This window comes from Bufo gargarizans, chromosome 5, assembly GCF_014858855.1.
Source record: "Bufo gargarizans isolate SCDJY-AF-19 chromosome 5, ASM1485885v1, whole genome shotgun sequence".
In the NCBI taxonomy this organism is placed as follows: Eukaryota; Metazoa; Chordata; class Amphibia; order Anura; family Bufonidae; genus Bufo; species Bufo gargarizans.
The window spans coordinates 431,386,067-431,405,719 of record NC_058084.1 but is presented as its reverse complement, the minus strand read 5'-3'; the positions used below and the strand labels follow the sequence as shown (position 1 = coordinate 431,405,719).

The following is a 19,653-nucleotide window of genomic DNA, read 5'->3' as shown; positions in this document are numbered from 1 at the left end:
TTAACAATATTGATGGCATGTCACTTGAGAATGGTTGTACACATAGTGGCCTAAGAAAGCTGATTTGCGATGGTATTTGGACACTAGCCCATCTGGCATGACTGGCATCCTAGTTGTTTTCCATCATCTCCTTTTATGAGACACTGGTTCTTAATGTTGATCATACAACCTAGCTAAAAATTGAATTTGGTGAAAAAGGTAATGAACTTCATCAGCTATGGTTATGTACATCTTTAGGGGGCAATTTTTCTTATTATTGTATTGTACTCATTTTGAGCTAAAAATCTTTTTTTTATCAATTGGTCTTTATTAAACAATTTTGAGCCCAGTTCTCTGTACTGGCTTAAGATTCTCTAATAGGAAGCATTCTCTCTGTTTTTACGTCCTCCATCAGACGGAGGTCTCCTTATCTCTGCTTTCTGACCTCCTCAACACTCATTATAGCTCTGATAAGAATTTGGCTTAAAGGGAGCCTGTCACCACTATGACCATATAGAGCACTTACATGGCGCTGTAGCACACCTATACATGATTCTAATGGTACCCTTGTTATTTTCTTTAGACACCCAGAAGCAGGAAAAATGATGTTTATTTCATATGCAAATGAGCACTCGCAAGTGCCCAGGGGCGCGGTGTTCCATGTGTAGGTACCCAGGCTGCTCTGCCTTTTTAACCGTTACTCCTCCCCCAGCCTCTTCCTTTGCCCGCCCTCCTATTCCCTTGTATCATCCCTAGGTCCGGCCGAGATTCCGCGCCTGCGCACTGCTTCGCCGGGTTGGGGCATGTACACTGCAATGCCCATTTTGGGTACGGCAACAATTCAACTAGTGCGCAAGCGCCAGCCGGCGAATCAGTGCGCAGGCGCGGCATCTCAGCCGGACTTGGGATGATACAAGGGAATAGGAGGGCGGGCAAAGGAAGAGGTTGGGGGAGGAGTAACAATGAAATGAGGCAGAGCAGCCTGGGCACCTACAAACGGAACACCGCCCCTGGGCACCTACACACGGAACACCGCCCCTGGGCACTTGCGAGTGCTCATTTGCATATGGAATAAACGTGGTTTTTCCTGCTTCTGGGTGTCTAAAGAAAATAACAAAGGTACCATTAGAATCATGTATAGATGTGCTACAGCGCCATGTAAGTGCTGTATATGGTCATATAGTGGTGACAGACTCCCTTTAAATAAATATGACCTTTTAGGAATTTAGAGATAAGATTTATTGGATTCACATAGCTAGACAACCAGTTAACCCTTTGTGACAGAACGGCTTAATATTATTAATAAAGACCAATAAAAAAAAAATATTGTAAAATGCCATCATAACAAAAATTGCCCCCGTAGATGTACGTAGCCTTTAAGGCCTTGTACACATCTGCGAAGAAGGCTCTGAGCCTGAAGCACTATTTTTCATGTCAAAATAACACACACTTTGGCCAACCTTGCTGTACCCCTTTATAAATCAATACAGTCTGTCAGGTGTTGCTGGTATGTGATGGATTCAGCTCTTTCTGACTGTTTCTTTTTATCACGGAAATCACAACATGGAGACTTCAGTGCTTAAAGTTGCCTGTACACCTTCAGTAGGTTGACCAAATGCTCATTGACCATCAGTTATTCTTCCCAGCTTCTCCATATACATGTGGAGCATGCATGTGTTGGGGAGAAAGCTTAGCAGTGACTTATCTCCTCTGAGAGCAACAGGATCGGCCATTGAAATTCTTTTTTTTAAACTGATCCTTGAACTCATTTGTGGTTGAGGAGTGAACACGCTCTCATACACATAAGATAGTTAGGATAAATCGGTCAGTTCCTGTGATTTTTCTCTTATGTTAGATGCCCTATAAGGCAGCAGATTTGTCCCTATGGACACTGACTGACCGTGTTACATGTGCACTTGGCAGCTGAAGGCATCTGTGTTGGTCCCATGTTCATATGTGCCCACATTGCTGAGAAAAATGAAGTTTTAATATATGCAAATGAGCCTCTAGGAAGCAACGGGGGCGTCGCTGTTACTCCTAGAGGCTCTGCTCTCTCTGCAACTGCCGCATCCTCTGCACTTTGACAGGGCCTGCTGTGATTACGTTTAAACTACCTAGCCCTGTCAATAAAAATGCAGCAGGTGCCCAGAGAGCAGAGCCTTTAGGTGTAATGACAACGCCCCCATTGCTCCTAGAGGCTCATTTGCATATATTTAAACATCATTTTTCTCAGCAATGTGGGCACATATGGACATGGGACCAACACAGAGGCTGCAGCTGCACATGTAACAGGTCAGCCAGTGCCATACGGACAAAACTGCTGACAGATGCCCTTTAACAAAATTTACATCTCCAGGGTAGACTAAGAAATAATTATAAAAAGTGAAGAATTTGTGCAGCGGAGTCCAATACAAAAAAGTTGTGAATGTTTTATATCATCTGACCATTACTATTGAACTGGGAAATTCTTGCATAAGGAGCAGATAATTGTGTATTGTGGCAGAACTTGCAAATGAATATAAATGAGGGTCGGTTGTTCAAACTTTCTTTCCCATCTCTAAAATATTTACAAGGAAGGAACTTGAATACATGTAAATGTGGGCTGTGAATGGGTCATTTGAGTGCCATCCACGACTTGCTTGGGTTTTCTATTTTTCAGTGCATTAGCTCTGAAACCGTATAGATAATTTTCTGCATCCTTTGTTAGCATGCGGCCTCACGCTGGCTCCATCATCCCCTGTGGCCGATGAGGTTATTAGCGCTTGCTTTGCAGCAATCCAGCTTTCTCTTAACATACCCAGTTAATAAAGACTTGCCTTGCCACAGGAGGACTTGGATTTACCGACTAGCTCATCATGGGACTAGTTTGTAAGGATTTTTGAATTTAATACTCAATGAGCTGTTTGATTAAAATTGCTTCTGACATTAAAAACATTTTTTTCCTTTCTGGCGACTCACCCCCCCCCCCTCTAGAATATAAAGACCTAAGCAAGAGCTATTAGATCAGTCAAATTCCAGTGCTTCTAATGAGCTCATTAACATTGTAATTAAGAAAAATAATTATTTTTGTGTTTTCATACGTCGGTCTAAATGTTTTGCTAGAAGCAGTGCATTGCTTTGGTAAACATGATCTGCTGTTGTAGGTTTGACAAAAAGTTGTTGACCGCGTTGCAATATGCGTTGGTAAAAATCCTCACTATTTGAGAGAAAATTTCAGTATGGCATCCAGGCCAGTCTTTGGGATCGAGGGTTATCTGAACTGGTTAAATTCAGTTTAGAAGAACATTTCTGTCTAATGCCGACTTGGTTAGTCTAGATGGCGTTCTTGATTTCAGTTAAGAATGGATTTTTAAATTGGTAAATAGTAGCGATGAGCAGTTCTAGATTTTGGGAGTCAAACATGGATTGAAGGAATTCAGATTTTTTTTTGTGATTTTGTTTTAGAAGAATTGAGAGAGAACGTTAGTTTGTTTTGCAGGCACTTGCGATTCATATTCACTTTATTCAGACCTAAAATGAATCAGGTTACAGATTTAACAGATTCTGAACCAAATGGAATTTTGAGAAATTTGCTTGTGTCTATCAAACAACAAAAATAATCACACATTCCTTGCTAAAAAAAAAAGTACTTGTGGGCCTTAAAATAATGGACTACGATTGTGCAAGAAGGATATTGTGGTACTGTCGGCGACTACCAAAAAATAGGAAGTGCTCTTTGGCCATTTTGGGTGCTTATCAGTTTGTACAGTTGTACCCACCAGTGTAATAATAAGATGGGCATCATGCTAAAATCCTTTGGTCACAATGTTTTGCCCATCCAGTTGGTTTGGTTAGGGTTATTACGTTACTTTTCTTAAGTAATTTTCCTTATATTTTCCTTAATATGAGAAGCTGCTTCCAGTTGCCTTGGTAGGTGACTTTGTAGCCAGATCCTCTAGGACAGTGTTCTTCAACTCCAGTCTTCATGTCCCACCTGTTGGTCATATTTTCAGGATTTCCTTAGTATTGAGCAGGTGAAATAAATAGTGACCATGCTCCAGGACTCACCACAGGTAATCATTCTGCAGGATTTTCTCAAATCATGACCAACAGGTGGACCCTGAGGACTGGAGTTGAAGAACACTGCTCTAGGACACAGATGACCTGGGGACCTGTGTTTTTTATCAAATTAGGATAGGTGGTTTTTTTATTTTTTGTATTTGGCTTAGTCATTGAATAGTTATTTAAGAATAAAGCTTTGCTCACGCTTGCATTGTTAATTTATATTGACTTTTTTTTTAGGTACTTTTGATGGCATAAATAAAATGGCCAACATCACTGTTCTTCTAAGCAAAAATACTAGAGCCCTAATTTACTCTATTAAAAGGGGAAAAAAATGATGGCCTATCCTTGGTATAAGTCATCAGTGTTGGATCTGCAGAAATCTGAGCCCCCCCCCTCCGACTCTTGGAGATGAGAATGGACTTGAATTAGACTGAACTGCACGTACAGATGAGTCTCTATCAGTATAAACAATCCACTGGAAACCCCCTTTTACTGTCAGTGGGATCCATTACCATTTGCTGGGTCTATTTTATTTGAAAGCCATAATGCCCGTGTGAAGAATTAAAGGGATTGTCCAGGACATGACTGATTTCTTCTGAAAGCAGCACCGCATCTCTCCATAGGTTGTGTGTGGAAATGAAGTTCAGTCCCATTTACTGGAGCAGAGCTGTAAGGCCACCCGTAGCCTGTGGACATTTGTGATGCTGTTTTTGGAAGAGAGCAGTCATGTTTTCTAATCCTGGACACCCTCTTTAAGCTCAAGTAGATCAAGATCTACACATATTAATACATTGATAAAAGGTGAATTCCAATAAAAAATTTAAAATTACATTACATCCCATAGACAGTGAGAAAGAAGAAGCGAGTTGAGCGTGTAATTTTCGGTCACAGAAATAAAAAAGATGTTATGCTTTAATTTTCATGAATCCCTGTCCGCATCAGTGCTTGATAAATGCCTATTTGTACAATGGTGTTTCATCTGGGAAAGCAGTGAAACGTGTCTCCAGGGCTTGATTTTTTATTTCTCCAAAAATAAGACTAACCTTTGCTTTTATGATGACCCTCCATGCCTCTGACTTCTGCCTCCTCTTATCTATATCAGTAATAGCCTTTATTATGTAACCTCGCCATTAGCGCTTATTCCCATCTCCTATAATGACCACTTTAAGATTATTATGTTAGATATCAAGGGGGGGTTCAAACGTGTAATGAAGTAATCAAAATAAATTAGACAATTGTTATTCTCCCTATTAGTAAAGTTTCAGAAGGGGAGCTGCATAACCGCTCACCGCACAAAGGGTGAACCATCATTGTTGATGCTCATGGCGGTAATATTGGTGCATCGTAATGTCGAGGTATATTATTGAATAGAAATTCTTAGTTATTGTGTATTTGCTGTTTTCAGTTATTGAAGCCAGTCTGCTGTTGTGAAAGCCACATTGAAGGACATTGTCTAAGACCGTATATGCTCAAATTGGTGCAGGCAAACTTCTCAGTTGTGATATATGGTATTGAGCATGGTGGCGCTGTGGATAGCTTTGTTGTCTTGCAGCTTTGGGATTCTGGGTCTGAATCTGACCAAGAACAACATGCGCATGCGCTCAAAAAAGTGCATTAGAAATGTTTGTTGTTGGTGTATTAAGCAGTATACTGACAGAAGGCAAATAATTAATGTATGTATCAAAATTGCCCTCTCGTTCTAGAAAAACCTTTAAGAATTCATGATGTTCAGCTGTAGCTCCAGCAGAGCAACCAGTACCATACTGTAGTTATATTTTCTAGTATTCTAACTCAAAAGGGTTTTCCAAGATTTTTTTAACTGATGAGTATCTCGACAGTGAGGGTCCAACACCTGGGACCTCCGCCGATGAGTTGTTTGAGAGGGCATGAGTGCTCTCAGTAACACCGCAGCCCTCTCGCAGCTTTCCCTAGGCTGTGTGAGGTCAAGTTTGTTGGTCACGTGGCCTAGGCGCAGCTCAGTCCCATTGATGTGAATAGGGCTGAGCACGATACCATACACAACTGCTATCAAATGGACGGCGCTGTGCTTGTTGAGCTCAGAGAAGGCTGCGGTGCTACTACAGGGGCCAGTCCCATCTCAATTAGCTGATTGCGGAAGTCCCAAGTTTCTGGACTCCACCTATCACATACTGATGACCTATCCTATCGCCGGACGTCAGCATCTCCCTCAATGGCGTCTTTTATGAAGTTAATCCAAATATGTACAAAAAATTGCGACGTTTCGGCTCTTAACATAGCATTGCTGCCTGTATGGGTTTGAGCGATGGCATTAGCAATTAAATACTGTGGAGGAGATTGCTGCATGTAAATGTCTCCTTCACGGAGGAGCAGGCTTTTGTCAGGAAGGAACGCTTCCTTCCCAACAATAGTCTGCTCTATCTAGCGGTGTAAAGGGGCCTTAAGGGAAGTAACACAGTACACCGGCATTTACCTTGCAAGTTCTAGGCAAGCAGAATTTTAAGGCTGACACATAGTTAAAGGGAACCTGTCATCAACTTTATGGTGACCTCACCGAGGGCAGTATAAATTAGTGACTATAATGCTGATTTCAGCTAATAGTAAGTGGTTGCCGAGAACCAGCATCATAATCATTGCAGCCCAGGCCTTGAAAAGAGTCACATCTACCTGAGAAGAGTCCTGGTTATTCCTAATCTCCTGCTCTCCCACCATCTGCTGATGGTTGGCAGTTCTCTCCTAGAGAGAAAGGGAGGAAACTAGGTAGAAGCCGGTCAGTCATCAGCAGATGGGCAGGAGAGCAGGAGATTATAATAACCAGGACTCTTCTCAGGTAGATGTGACTCTTTTCAAGGCCTAGGTTGCAGTGATTATGATGCTGGTTCTCGGCAACCACTTACTATTAGCTGATGAGTGACACACCGCTGACATCAGAGCATCTGTCACTAATTTATACTGCCCTCAGTGAGGTCAGCATAAAGTTGATGACAGGTTCCCTTTAAATACGTTTGCAATTTTCTCGCAGTAAATGACAATGTGCAGAAGACTCTTTACCGCTTTCTGCTTAATCAAGCGTATTTTCCATTAACGTAATGGTTTGTGTGTTCTTTGCACAGGTAAATACCAGCTATCCCCAACAGTGAACATGCCTCACGATGACACTGTGATCATTGAAGATGACAGGGCCCTACCACCGCCGCCTCAGCTCTCCGACCAATCGTCGTCCAGCTCTCACGATGATGTAGGGTGCATTACGGACTCTGCTGGGACATGGTCCAAAACCGTAACTAGTGAATCCACGGAAAGGTGGGTATTGTCTGATAAAGATGCCGCTACCATATCACAGATTCTAAAATGCCAAGCCGCATGTGAGACTGGTTCACTTCAGTTAAAAATGTAGCACAGAGGCTAATGAAGGCAATTTTATTTGTCCCAAAGCAGTCCACAAAAAAAATAGTAATTTTGATTTAGTCAGTCTTGGCTACGTAGTCTGCTGCTGGGTAAAAATCCCCAAGTGTGATAATCCACTAATTATTGATGATGGAGGTTGTAGTGTTGCAGCCACGAGACCAGTATCGTTCTTCAAATTGCCTATAGACTCTGCTTTGTTTTACAGGTTTGTGCTGCTTTCCGAGCATAATGATACCCAAAGAGATGATCGTCGACATGAATTTGATAATTATTAGACAGTCTTGAAGACTGCAGTCCTCCCTGCGTAATTGGGGAATTATGCATTAATTTGCAAGCCTAGTAATTATGTACATCAATAAGCAAAATAATCCCCTCTGTGGAGCCACCTCCTAAGGCTGTAGTGATAATTAACAGAAGCAGTGAGGATTATTATATGCAGCTCCTACAGTTGGGGTCTTCTCCTGAGTTTCCTTTGAGTAGATCAGCAAGATTGTGGAGCAATGAGTGCGGCAGCGCACCTTCCCGGTACTGCTCCGCTCAGCTGTTCCGGACACAGCTGCATGCGTGGTAGGTGGCTCTGGTTCAGCCACAGTAAGTCACATACCACATATGACGAAGGCTGAAGTAATTTATTTATTTTCCCAACTACTGAAAGCTTGTGTCCACGTTGGCCATTGTTTTATTTTTTATTTTTTTTTAATTTTTATTGCTCTCGTTTATATAAAATATATTACTCAACTTTGTGAATAGTTTTAAAATACAGCCATGGTTTTATGGCTACAGCTTACAATCAAGCAAATTACAAAACTGCAGTCATACCTCCGTCCATCTGTGCCCTAATTCTTGCTAGTCTACCAAATACGCAAAGGGAGGAAGACTGCAGGATCAGACTGCTTCATGTTTGTAGCATTTTTGCGGATCAAATGCAAACCCATTCATTTCAATGGGGCCTCAAAAGAGGCCACTTCACTTGTATGTCCATTCTGCACCCCGCATAAAAAGTAGAATATGTCCTATTCCTGTTCCGTTTTGCGGACAAGAATAGGCATTTCTAACTAAAGGGGAGGCCATGCAGATTCGCTTAATGTCCGTGGTTTGAGGGCCGTGAGAACTGATATGGTCGTGTGCATGAAGGTTGTTGATCTGCATTCTTCGGATTTTCTGGACTGCTGCAGTCTCTGGTGTCCTGCATATGTTATAGCTGGATTTAATCAGTAGATTTACTAAATGGATATTAAAATTGCTGCAGTTCCTTTCATTCGATGAGTTCTCGGAACTGTAAAAACATATTAGTCATAGAAAAGTACTCAAAAAAAGTAAACCAAATGTTTTACACAAGTCTCCGCTTGTATAAAGGTATAGCACGCGGACAGTGCTTCCTTCTGTACTGTATCTCATCCGAATTTTAATGTAATGAATTTCAGTCTACATGAACTGTTTGCTGGTGGAACTGACAAAGATGAATCATGTTTAACCAAGAAGATTAACAGATTCCATCCTAAGGCAGAAAAAAAGAATGTCAGTTCCTATTTGTGGTAGACTAGTTACAGCACAATTTTTTAGATTCCAGGCTCCGAATCCTCAGCATACACACATTGTGGCTAGAGGGAGCTTAGGTGTTTACTGCATACTGTGTATACGTTGAACTCCATAGTGCAGTAAGCTCCCCCTAGTGGCAGCTGCTGGTAGCAAAAATTGCATCTAGGGCTGCAACGATTCATCAATGTAATCAATGCAAAAAAATCCTCAATGCAGTTTCCCTGCATCAAGGATTCGTTTAAATCATATGACCACGGAGCCTTTTTAACTCACCACTTCGTGGCCTCCTGTCCGCGCTGCCAGGGCCTTACATGCACACATCGTCCGCTCGCTGGCTGACGCTGTGTGTGACGTGAGGTCCCGCCCAGTGCTTGCCGGGAAATGGGAAGAAGATGCGGTCCATGTCCTATGGACTCCATGTCAGCGCACTGCCAGGAAAGGTAAGTATAAGTTAGCAGGGGCCCAAATCTGCCAGGTATGCGGGGGCACCTGTGATTTGAAGGGGCTGATGAGGCTGGGGGACATGGATGGAAATGGCATAGAAGGGCTGGGGGATATGGCATGAAGGGGCTGATCTGATGGCACTGGAGGAGTGGGGGATATGGTGGTGGATGGCATGGAGTCACTGGGGGAGAGGGACCGATGGCATGGAGGGACAGAAAGCACTGGGGGAGTGGGGGCATGGCATGGAGGGGCTGATCTGATGGCAGTGGGGGACTTCCCATGGCATTGGATGGCATGGAGGCACTGGGGGAGTGGGGAACATGGCAATGGATGGCATTGAGGGGCTGATGGCACTGGGGGAGTGCAGCTGAAGGCACTAGTGAAGCGGAGCTGATTGCACTGGTGAGGAATGGAGCTGATGGCACTGGGGGGAAATGATGCACTTGGGCTAATCACACATGGGGGAACGAAGGGTGTTGGGGACTGATGGCAGGGGGTCTGAGTTTTTATAAAGGAAAACAGTCTATTCATTTTTTTCTTATTAAAGTACTTGATTAATCGTAAAAATCGGTAGAATACTCGATTGCTAAAATAATCGTTTGCTGCAGCCCTAGTTGCATCATTTTACTCTAAGATGATACTGTGGATTTAGAGGTCTGTATCAAAAAGAAGTGCACAATTCTGAAAAAATAATAAGAAATTGATTGCCACAAATTTGGGAATTAAAAATAACTTGGCTTTTCACTTTAAAGTAGACCTCCACTGAGGAGATGAACCTGATATTTTCTTGCCAGGAAGGTTAAATTTGGGCTATTTGGGTTCCTTTGCCGTCCCTGTGTGTTATATGGCAAGAAAGATGTGAGTGTGAGGTTCTTGCAAGGATTATTCAGACAGTCTTGGATGTTGAATGGCTAAATGATGTTGCCTTCATTTTCCAATTTGCGCACTGAAATAAAACCATGCCTTTTTGTTGTAAGTTTTTTTTTTTTTTTTCCAGAATGGACACTGGATAGGTGATATGTCCAATCATTAGGATACTTGTGATCACGAGTCCATGTCCCCATTTGAATAGAGCGTCGGTCAAGCTTACATGCTGCCAGGGGCGGACTGGGAACTTAAATTGGCCCCATGTTGTAGTCGGGTTCTAATTGACAGAAGAAAGGGCCAACACAAGTGGACATCATACCGCCCCAGCAGGTCCAAATGCCACAGTGCATCACAAAATACTGCCCCAGCAGCACAAAATACCTCCCCAAAAACTGCCCCCTTAGGTGGTCACTTTGTGTCCTCCTCCAGTTGCCTCAGGATGGCAGTACTGGACAGTATTGATCTGACACTCCTCTCCTGACTCCTGAATTCAACTATTCAGGAGTCAGGAGAGGAGTGTCAGATCATTACTTACCTGGGGGTCATGAGGAGCCCTCAGGAAGCACCTTTGGCATCGGCCCACTGGGAAGTAGCCTTGTAGGGTCCGTGGCCACTCCACCCCTGCACACTGCCGCTCTATTGAAAGTCTACGGGTATTACCAAGATAGCCAAGCACTGTGTTGATTCCGGGAAAAGCCCTTTCACATAGATCATAGGGAAATTCTCCAGTTCGAAAATATTCCATAAAAAAGTTCGAAATAAACAGCCATTAAAAATAAAAACAGGGCTCGCAGACTGAGCGGTGCAATTTCCTGCAGTCAGTGGGTTGAGACAGACGGAGGGGGAGACACATGTTCTGTGCAACCTCTCGCTCAGAGGCAGAGACTTGGAGCATTCACCATGGACAAAAGGGGGTTATCCAAACAAGCCTGGCAGCTGTTCTGAATCACGGAGGGAAATGTACTCTGTCCAGCATGACATTATCTCCTTAATCCTTCATGAAAATATTATGAAAACAAACTGCGCAATAAGAAGGGATTAATATTAGGAATGTTAATAATATGGAGGGTCACCGGGTGGCTAGTCCCCTCCCAAATCAGTGTTGCGGATGAGATATGCGTCTGCAGAAATCCGATGAATATTTTAATAATTGGAAAGCAGAGGGATGAATGTGCTGGTGGGATGCAGCTTAATGACAGTGCTCAGTAATAAGCCGGACAAGGTGACTTTCAGGACACTTACAAATGTTTCTCTGCAGGCGTTACACGCAACTGTGTAAATTCAATTTACTATTTTTTTTTTTTTAACAATAGTCACAAATAAATGGAAATTTTGGAATGTCCTTGTAAGGGTGCATTCTCACGACCGTATGTGTTTTGCTGTCTGCAAAATGTGAATCTGCAATTTTTTTTGGGCGGACCCCATTGTAACAATGCCTATTCTTCAACGGCCAAGACACGGTGTTCTGTCAGCATTTTTACGGCCCTATTGAATGGGTCCGCATTCAGTCTAAAAAAAAAATAGGGATTGGATGTGGGCCAAAAATACCATAGTGTGAATGGGGCATAAGGGTGCATTCCCACGACCGTAAGTATTTTGGGGTCAGCCAAAAATATGGACGAGGCCCTATTGCATCTGTGTTTTTTTTTTAAATTTTATTCTGACCCATTGTAACAATGCCTATTCTTGTCTGCAGGTAGGACATGTTCAACCTTTTTTTTTTTTTAGGCCTGCAGAATGGACATATGGATGCAGGCAGCACACAGTGGGCTATATGCATTTTTTTGCAGCCCCCGGTGAAATAATTGTGAGCAAAAATATGGTTGTGTGAATGGGGCAGTTTTTCTGTAGAGATTGCTTTTCAGCAGTCATCTCTGTAAGCTCAGCTCCTCCCCCTCCCTGCACAGTGACATTTACGCATATCACAGAGCATGCCGACAACACAGATGTCATTGAGTTGGTTTCAGATTTTTTCATATCTGTGTAAAGCAAAATTCTCCACTGCTGTCCGTAGCTCAGAGGAGCCGTACACGCAAGACGGCTGCCCCCATAATACTTATATTTTATATTTAATGAGAAAATATAACAGATTGCAGAAAAAGAACGTTTCCGTATAGAGTTATTAAGTGATCCGTTCACTTTAAAGGGAATGTCACCAAAATGTTTTTTTGTTTTTTTTTCTGCCCGATAGCGACACATATTTTCCTGTTTATAGATTTATTCTATTTCCTGAACATGATTATGGGGGCGGTCATCTTGCCCGAGATGTTCTTACCAGAATTTAGAAAGCTTTAAGAAAATTACGTTAGAACAGCCCTATGGGCCATAGACACAATTGTCTGGAGGGGACCACATTGACTTCTATGGGAATGTTTTCTAGGCGCTGTGACCTGTGCAAAGGTCATTGTACAAGGAAAGAATAGAGAAGCTTTAACAATCACCTATTGCCGTATTTATAGGTATATAGGTGATATCTGTCATTTTAATCCTGCCTGTGATGATAAGCAGGTAACTGCAGTAAAGGGATCTGTGCAGACCAAGAAGTGGTGCCTTTATTAGTAGCCAGTGTGCAAACTGAATTTTGTGTTTTTTGTTTAACTATTTAAAATAGTATTTTACATTTTTACCCTTACATGATTTAAACAATAGGTCATTATCTGATGACACATTCCCTTTATAACGACAACCACCGATGAACCCTTAGCAGTACCTAGAAGGAGCAGGCCATTGATCCTTACCTTCTTTGTTAGTTGTTTGAATGTTACGCGTTCATGTAATATACCGTATGTGTTTTTCATGACTGAGTTTAGTTCTTCAGTGTCTTTGTATCTCATCTTCCTTCCAGCAGCACTCTGAGCCCAGATGTAGATCCGTCCCTTGCCTTCCAGAGAGAAGGGTTTGGACGCCAGAGCATGTCGGAAAAGCGCACCAAGCAATTTGGAGACGCCAGTCAAATGGACTTTGTTAAAACCCGGAAATCAAAAAGCATGGATTTAGGTAAAAAATGTGTGTATTTCTTCCTTTTATACCAAATCAGTATCACATTAATTTCCAACGTTCCCCACGTGTGTGCTGCAGAGGATTCCGAAGCTGTTTTGTCTACTCGATTTGGACCATCCCATTACACCGTATTCGTGTTCTTTTGGGAATTTGCCTTGATCCCCTCTCGGCAGCTGAGCATCCTTTTAGTGCCTGGGAGATAATTCCTAATAGTTCTAATTAAAATTCCTCCAGTGTAATATTTCCATCATCGCCATTTATCTGTATGTGGTCGTGTACGGTATCAGGAATGTTAATGCCCCTTATTAGGGGTTTACAAGGTGCTGCCTCCCAGAAGTCTGATGAGGGCTGCCTACCATAAAACCATAAGAATAACATAAGAAGATGGGATTTATTCTTCCTGACAGTTTCACAGATAAAAGAGCTCAGCATTTTCCTTCCTCACTCAGTGGGTAGATTAATTCTGTAAATGGCTTTTTTTTTTTTTTTTTGATCCTGCGGGCCCTGCCAGATGATGGGATATGCAGCAGTTGGGCAAGCATTGGCCGCATGTATGTGATGTCTGCTGTGAGTTGTGATAAGCAGATACTGGGATTTGTACAAAGGTCGTCATCTCCCAGCTGATGAACTGGATCATAGCGGCATTATCTGGCGGGCAGACTGTGGAATATCGCACTCACAGGCGGCGGCCTGAATGTGATATCGCTGGTACATGCCACTGATTTTTTTATTTTATTTTTTAATTCTTATTGAATGAATGCAATAAAAAATGCTTACAATGTCATATAATCAAGGAACATGCCGCTGATTTTTATTACTGGTTTTTTTTTTTTTTTTTTTTTTTTGGTGGGTGTACATAAAAATGTGGACCCCCACCGATCAGATACTGATGACCTTTCCAGAGGATAGGCCATCGGTAGTGAAGTCTCAGAAAACCCCTTTAATGACTAATTTTATTTATTTATTGTCAAGGGGGTGTCTCAGTGTTTAATATTGATGACCGATCCTCTAGAAAAGGTAATCCATATCGTAGCGGCAGGGATCCAACTCCTGGCGCCCAGGCTGATCAGCTGTTTGATTGGGCCACAGCGCAGCCTCCTCACAAGCGTCCACGGTGGCTGTCCTCGGTATTGTGGTTAAGGCTCATTCACTTGAATGGGACTGAGCTGCGCCTAAGCTATGTGACCGATGACTGTGACTTATTAGGCCTGGGAGGAGGCCTCAGCGCTTACCGGGCAGCTGCATCCTCTTCAAACAGCAGTTCGACAAGGGTGCTAGAAGTCCTATCCCCACCAATGTGGTATTGATGACTCAAACAGTTCTGATATTAAAGGGGTTGTCTAGGATTGGAAAAACATGGCTGCTTTTTTCAGAGACAGCACCGCACCTGCACATGGGTTGTGCCTGGTATTGCAGCACAGCTCTATTTGAAGTGGATGGGGCTGAGTTGAATTACCACACACAAGCTTTAGAAGAAAGCAGACATCTTTAACTAGTCCTGGATAACTCCTATAACCCTGGTGGGCTGTAGAAGGCACCTTATGCCAGGACAAGCCCCTGTTATAGCAGCTTTTATACTGTCAATGACGTCTCGAGAAGCTGTCACAATCTACTGAAGGGTATCGAGGTCCTGTGATGGCGAGCTTAAATTTCCTGCAACCCTGTAGGGTTCTTATGTGATAAATGTAACCGCTCCGGTAGTTCTCCATTAGGGATTTGCTTGTTCGAACTTTATATAGATGTTTGATTGCTAAAATGGTCTATGGCTTGCAGTCCTATTCGAGCTGTTGTGTGAGTATAAAAGCAGCCGTGTGTTAACAGACATTGATAGATCCCACTGCAGATTTCTACATATTAGGTTGGAAATGCTCAGGAACCGGGCGAAGTCTGACATTCGATTCGCAGCTCCTGAAACAAAGTGTTTACTTTTCGATTTAATCTCCGCCGCTATTAGTTTAATTGACTGTCTGTGCCAGAGTACTTATGAAAGCAATGTGACTTTGCCAGCCAGTGGAGAGCAAGGTATTATTTCACTGGGATAATAAGATTAAATGGCTCACAATGTAGAATTTGAGATGTAATAATAAGGCCAATCAATAGTGTGGCTGGATACAATTATGCCGGGAATGGACTTTTACATCGCACGGATGCCTGCATTGCTAGTGGCACTAAAAGCTAAACCGGTGCCCAAATAATCTGCACTAAATATTCTGAAGGGGGTTGGGGGGGGGGGGGGATTCTTCTTTAATTCATCACTTCGTGGATGCTTTAGGGTACCTGCACACGGGGCGGATAAACGGGCAGAAGATCAGCACAAATTTCAATGCGGATTTCTGTACTTTTCCATTTCTAAGGCTCCATTCAGACGTCCGTAGAATGGGTCCGGATCTATTCCTCAACAAATCCGGACCCATTCATTCTCTATGGGGCCGGAAGAGATGCGGACAGCACGCAGTGTGCTATCCGCATTTCCGGAGCGCGACCCCGATCTTCCGGTCCTTGGCACCCGAAAAAAATATTGAACATGTCCTATTCTTGTCCGCAATTGCGGACAAGAATAGGCAGTTCTATGGGGTTGCCGGCCGGGTGTATTGTGGATCAACAATTTGCAGATCCGCAATACACTACGGACATGTCAATGGACCCTAAACCGCACCAAAAGCAGCATGTTTTGCTTACAGTTTTTGGTTTAGGATTTGCTGTGGTCTGGCCATAGATCTCGCCCTTCCTCTGCAGAGATTGAAATCTGCACCCAAAATTGCAAACATAATGGACATGCTGCAGATTTCTCTCCAGATACCGCATAGAAGAAGAAGCAAAGTGTACATGAGTTTTGTCTAATCATATACACTTTGCTGGTGCTGTATTGCGCTACATTTTTTCTGTGCAAGACTGTGCGAGGAAAAAACGCACATAATCCGCAACGTGTGCAGGGACAGTAGCTTGAATTATGGCAAAGGGAGAATTAACCCACTAATACGCAGGTGACCTAAACCCTGCCTTCAGTGCATGTTCAGTAAACTAATCTGCTATCCTGCAGTACATTTCCATCTCTTCTACCCATAGTGGAAATTACAAGAAAGAAGTCAACTTTTTTCCCCTGAAAAACATTGCATTACACGTGCTATAAGCTGGGCTGAGTGCACACGGCAATCTCCGGCAGTCCCACAGGGCAGGGTGGAGGTCCTAGCTGGCAGACCCCCACCCATCAGTTATCTGTGAATAAGGAATAACTTCAGTACCTGGCGCAACCCCTTTTAATGTATTATTTGTGTAATTTAAATATTACACTGTGGGGGTCATTTATTAAGACCGGTCTAAATTAAGCCCCTGAGCTGGCGGTTGATCCTCGACGTTATGTGCAGGTCTCGGCCTCTAAGTGCTGCTTCTAAATGTAAGACGGCATCCTTGGTGTCTTACATTTAGACCATTTTCTACTCCTAAAAGAGCCGTAGAAAATGGTAAATGAGACTGGCCTCACGGCCTGCCCCTCCCCCACCGCGCCCACTTATTTAGACCTGGCAATATTGGCGTATTTCAGCTTAATAAATGACTCCCTGTGACATTATATAACTGTATATGGCCTGTCTAGTGACAGAGGGCACCCCCCCCCCACACACACACACACATATATATATATATATATATATATATATATATATATACACACACACACACACACACACACACACACACAGCTATTTTTGACGGCGCTCCGGTAATTCATCTGCCATACTAAGCCTAAGCCTTGCACAGCCACATCTGGACTCATTGTCTCATAGCTGTGTGGGCTTCGGCTCCGCGCGGCGTGGCCCCCGTTCCTTCACCTCCCTCTGCTCACTTTGCTGGCTGCGGGCAGTGTCATGTCACATTCTCTCCATCATTTCCAGCATCACAGGTCTGACGCCTGCAGGCACGTCCGTGCATTTGATTTCCCATACACCGAAGGGGCAAGGCCTGGCATCAGACAGACATCAACCAGGACTGAAATGCAAGGATTTCCTCCAAATGCAATTATTATCATGCAGCAATTAGTTGTAATGAGCGGACCGTCCTAGACGCGACGCAATCCTCATTCTGCGGTTCTGTGGGCGATAGAAATGACGTGCTTGTGGCATGAGCAAACAATGCAAGTAATTAACAGTTTTAATTCTTAGAAAGTGACGCTAACATGGACGGCATTAATATCTTGTGGGCCTGCAGTTTGCAGCATGGAGAGGTTTAATTTTGGTGGGTGGGGTGGGGGGATAATGTCTGCATGAGACTTCTCATATTAATAATGTACCAGTCATTTGTTTGCTGCATGTGGTATGTGGGCACTAACCGGGCTAACCTTCTTACATTTACCTTTTTAACAGTAGCTGACGAGACTAAGATCAGTGCAATGGCTGACCACACCGCAGGTAAGAGATTATGCTGTTGCTATAGAAATGCGGGTCGAAGCAGATTAAGGCAGAAGTACCGTTCACGTTGCATGTCGGCATGACCTTTGTAAGGCTGGCGCGCCTCTCTCACTGTTAAGAGCACTCATTGCAGAATTGCACTGTTTGACACGCGCTGTGAAGATCTGACCTGTGTAAGCGTAGTCGATTTCATCAGCGACTAGAAGTCCATGCACGGCCCTATTTTTATGTCCACGTTCCAGTATAAAACGGGGCTTTTAACCATTTCTCTTGTACCTACTGCCTAAAATTCACTCCCCTTGAGGCTGCATCCGCACAACGATTGTATTTTGCACTGATGAGGATTTGCAAGACAGAAACCACTTTTTGCAGGTTGCAATAAGTGGTTTGCCCTGTGATTAATCACCAAATAGCTCGATGTTAGAGTAGTTACGTGATGCACGAATGCGTTGCGAAAAAATCTGTGTAAATAATGCAGCTTCTGAGGAGGTTTCTCCACAATTGTCGTCACGTTTAGTAAATCAAAAATTGCTATAAAAATTCAGCAAAAAAATAAAATCCAAAATGCTTGTATTTTTTGTGGTGCCGTATTTATGCACTTCAGAGCGGTTATATTGTCCCCCACTATATGTCCATATGCTCTGTTACACACTATTTTATGGGCCTATTGCTTCTAGAAGAAAACACTCTCAGAAAATGTCACTGTATGGGTTGCCTACCTCTCTGTATTTTGATCCCGCAAGCGTTAGTGTGCCTCTGTACAGTAGGTTATGTGTGCATGAGGCATTAAACTTAAAGCCCCTATACACATTACACATAAGTGATCTGAACCTGCTGATTTTGCCAGGACAAGCTAACGATGTGTATGGGGATGTTTGGTCTCCAACAGATGTGGGGGGGATATTAGATTCGGGCACAAAATGTACAATCCTTTGGAGATAAGTAAATGCCAGAGGTGTCTTATTCCGCATGCTCAGCTGACTATGCCTTTGAGTGGGGAACTTGGGTGGAATAGCTGACATGCAAATTAGACTTTGGCAATTGCCGGAATATGACCACCCTAAGGCCTCTTTCACACGGGCAAGTATTTCGCGCGGATGCGATGCGTGAGTTGAACACATTGCACCCGCACTGAATCCCGACCTATTCATTTCTATGGGGCTGTTCACATGAGCAGGGATTTTCACGCATCACTTATGCGTTGCGTGAAAATCGCAGCATGCTCTATTTTGTGCGTTTTTCACGTAACGCAGGCCCCATAGAAATGAATGGGGTTGCGTGAAAATCGCAAGAATCCGCAAGCAAGTGCAGATGCGGTGCGATTTTCACGCATGGTTGCTAGGAGATGATCGGGATGGAGACCCGATCATTATTATTTTCCCTTATTTTCCCAGAACAAAAAGACTGGGCATGTTGAAATCCAACAGCTCACTCCTGATCTCCACCAACATATTTGGTTTAGCTGATATACCATATTTTTCGCTCTATAAAACAAGACTAGGTTTTAGAGCTGGAAAATAAGAAAAAAAAACAATCTTCATCAAACCTCAGATCAGACCCCCAGTCTTCATCAGACCTCAGATCAGACCCCCAGTCTTCATCAGACCTCAGATCAGACCCCCAATCTTCATCAAACCTCAGATCAGACCCCCAGTCTTCATCAGACCTCAGATCAGACCCCCAGTCTTCATCAGACCTCAGATCAGACCCCCAATCTTCATCAAACCTCAGATCAGACCCCCAGTCTTCATCAGACCTCAGATCAGACCCCCAGTCTTCATCAGACCTCAGATCAGACCCCCAGTCTTCATCATACCTCAGATCAGACCCTCAGTCTTCATCAGACCTCAGATCAGACCCTCAGTCTTCATCAGACCTCAGATCAGACCCTCAGTCTTCATCAGACCTCAGATCAGACCCTCAGTCTTCATCAGACCTCAGATCAGACCCTCAGTCTTCATCAGACCTCAGATCAGACCCTCAGTCTTCA

The 19,653-nt window shown here is 43.4% G+C and overlaps 1 protein-coding gene across 1 annotated transcript in view; it reads left to right on the top strand.

Moving 5' to 3' along the window:
• PARD3 (par-3 family cell polarity regulator) overlaps positions 1-19,653 on the top strand; it is a 699,053-nt gene that overhangs the window by 333,269 nt on the left and 346,131 nt on the right. Inside the window, 3 exon segments of the mRNA XM_044295563.1 lie at positions 7,116-7,305; positions 13,106-13,266; positions 17,619-17,663. Of these exon segments, the coding sequence (XP_044151498.1) occupies positions 7,116-7,305; positions 13,106-13,266; positions 17,619-17,663 (396 nt within the window).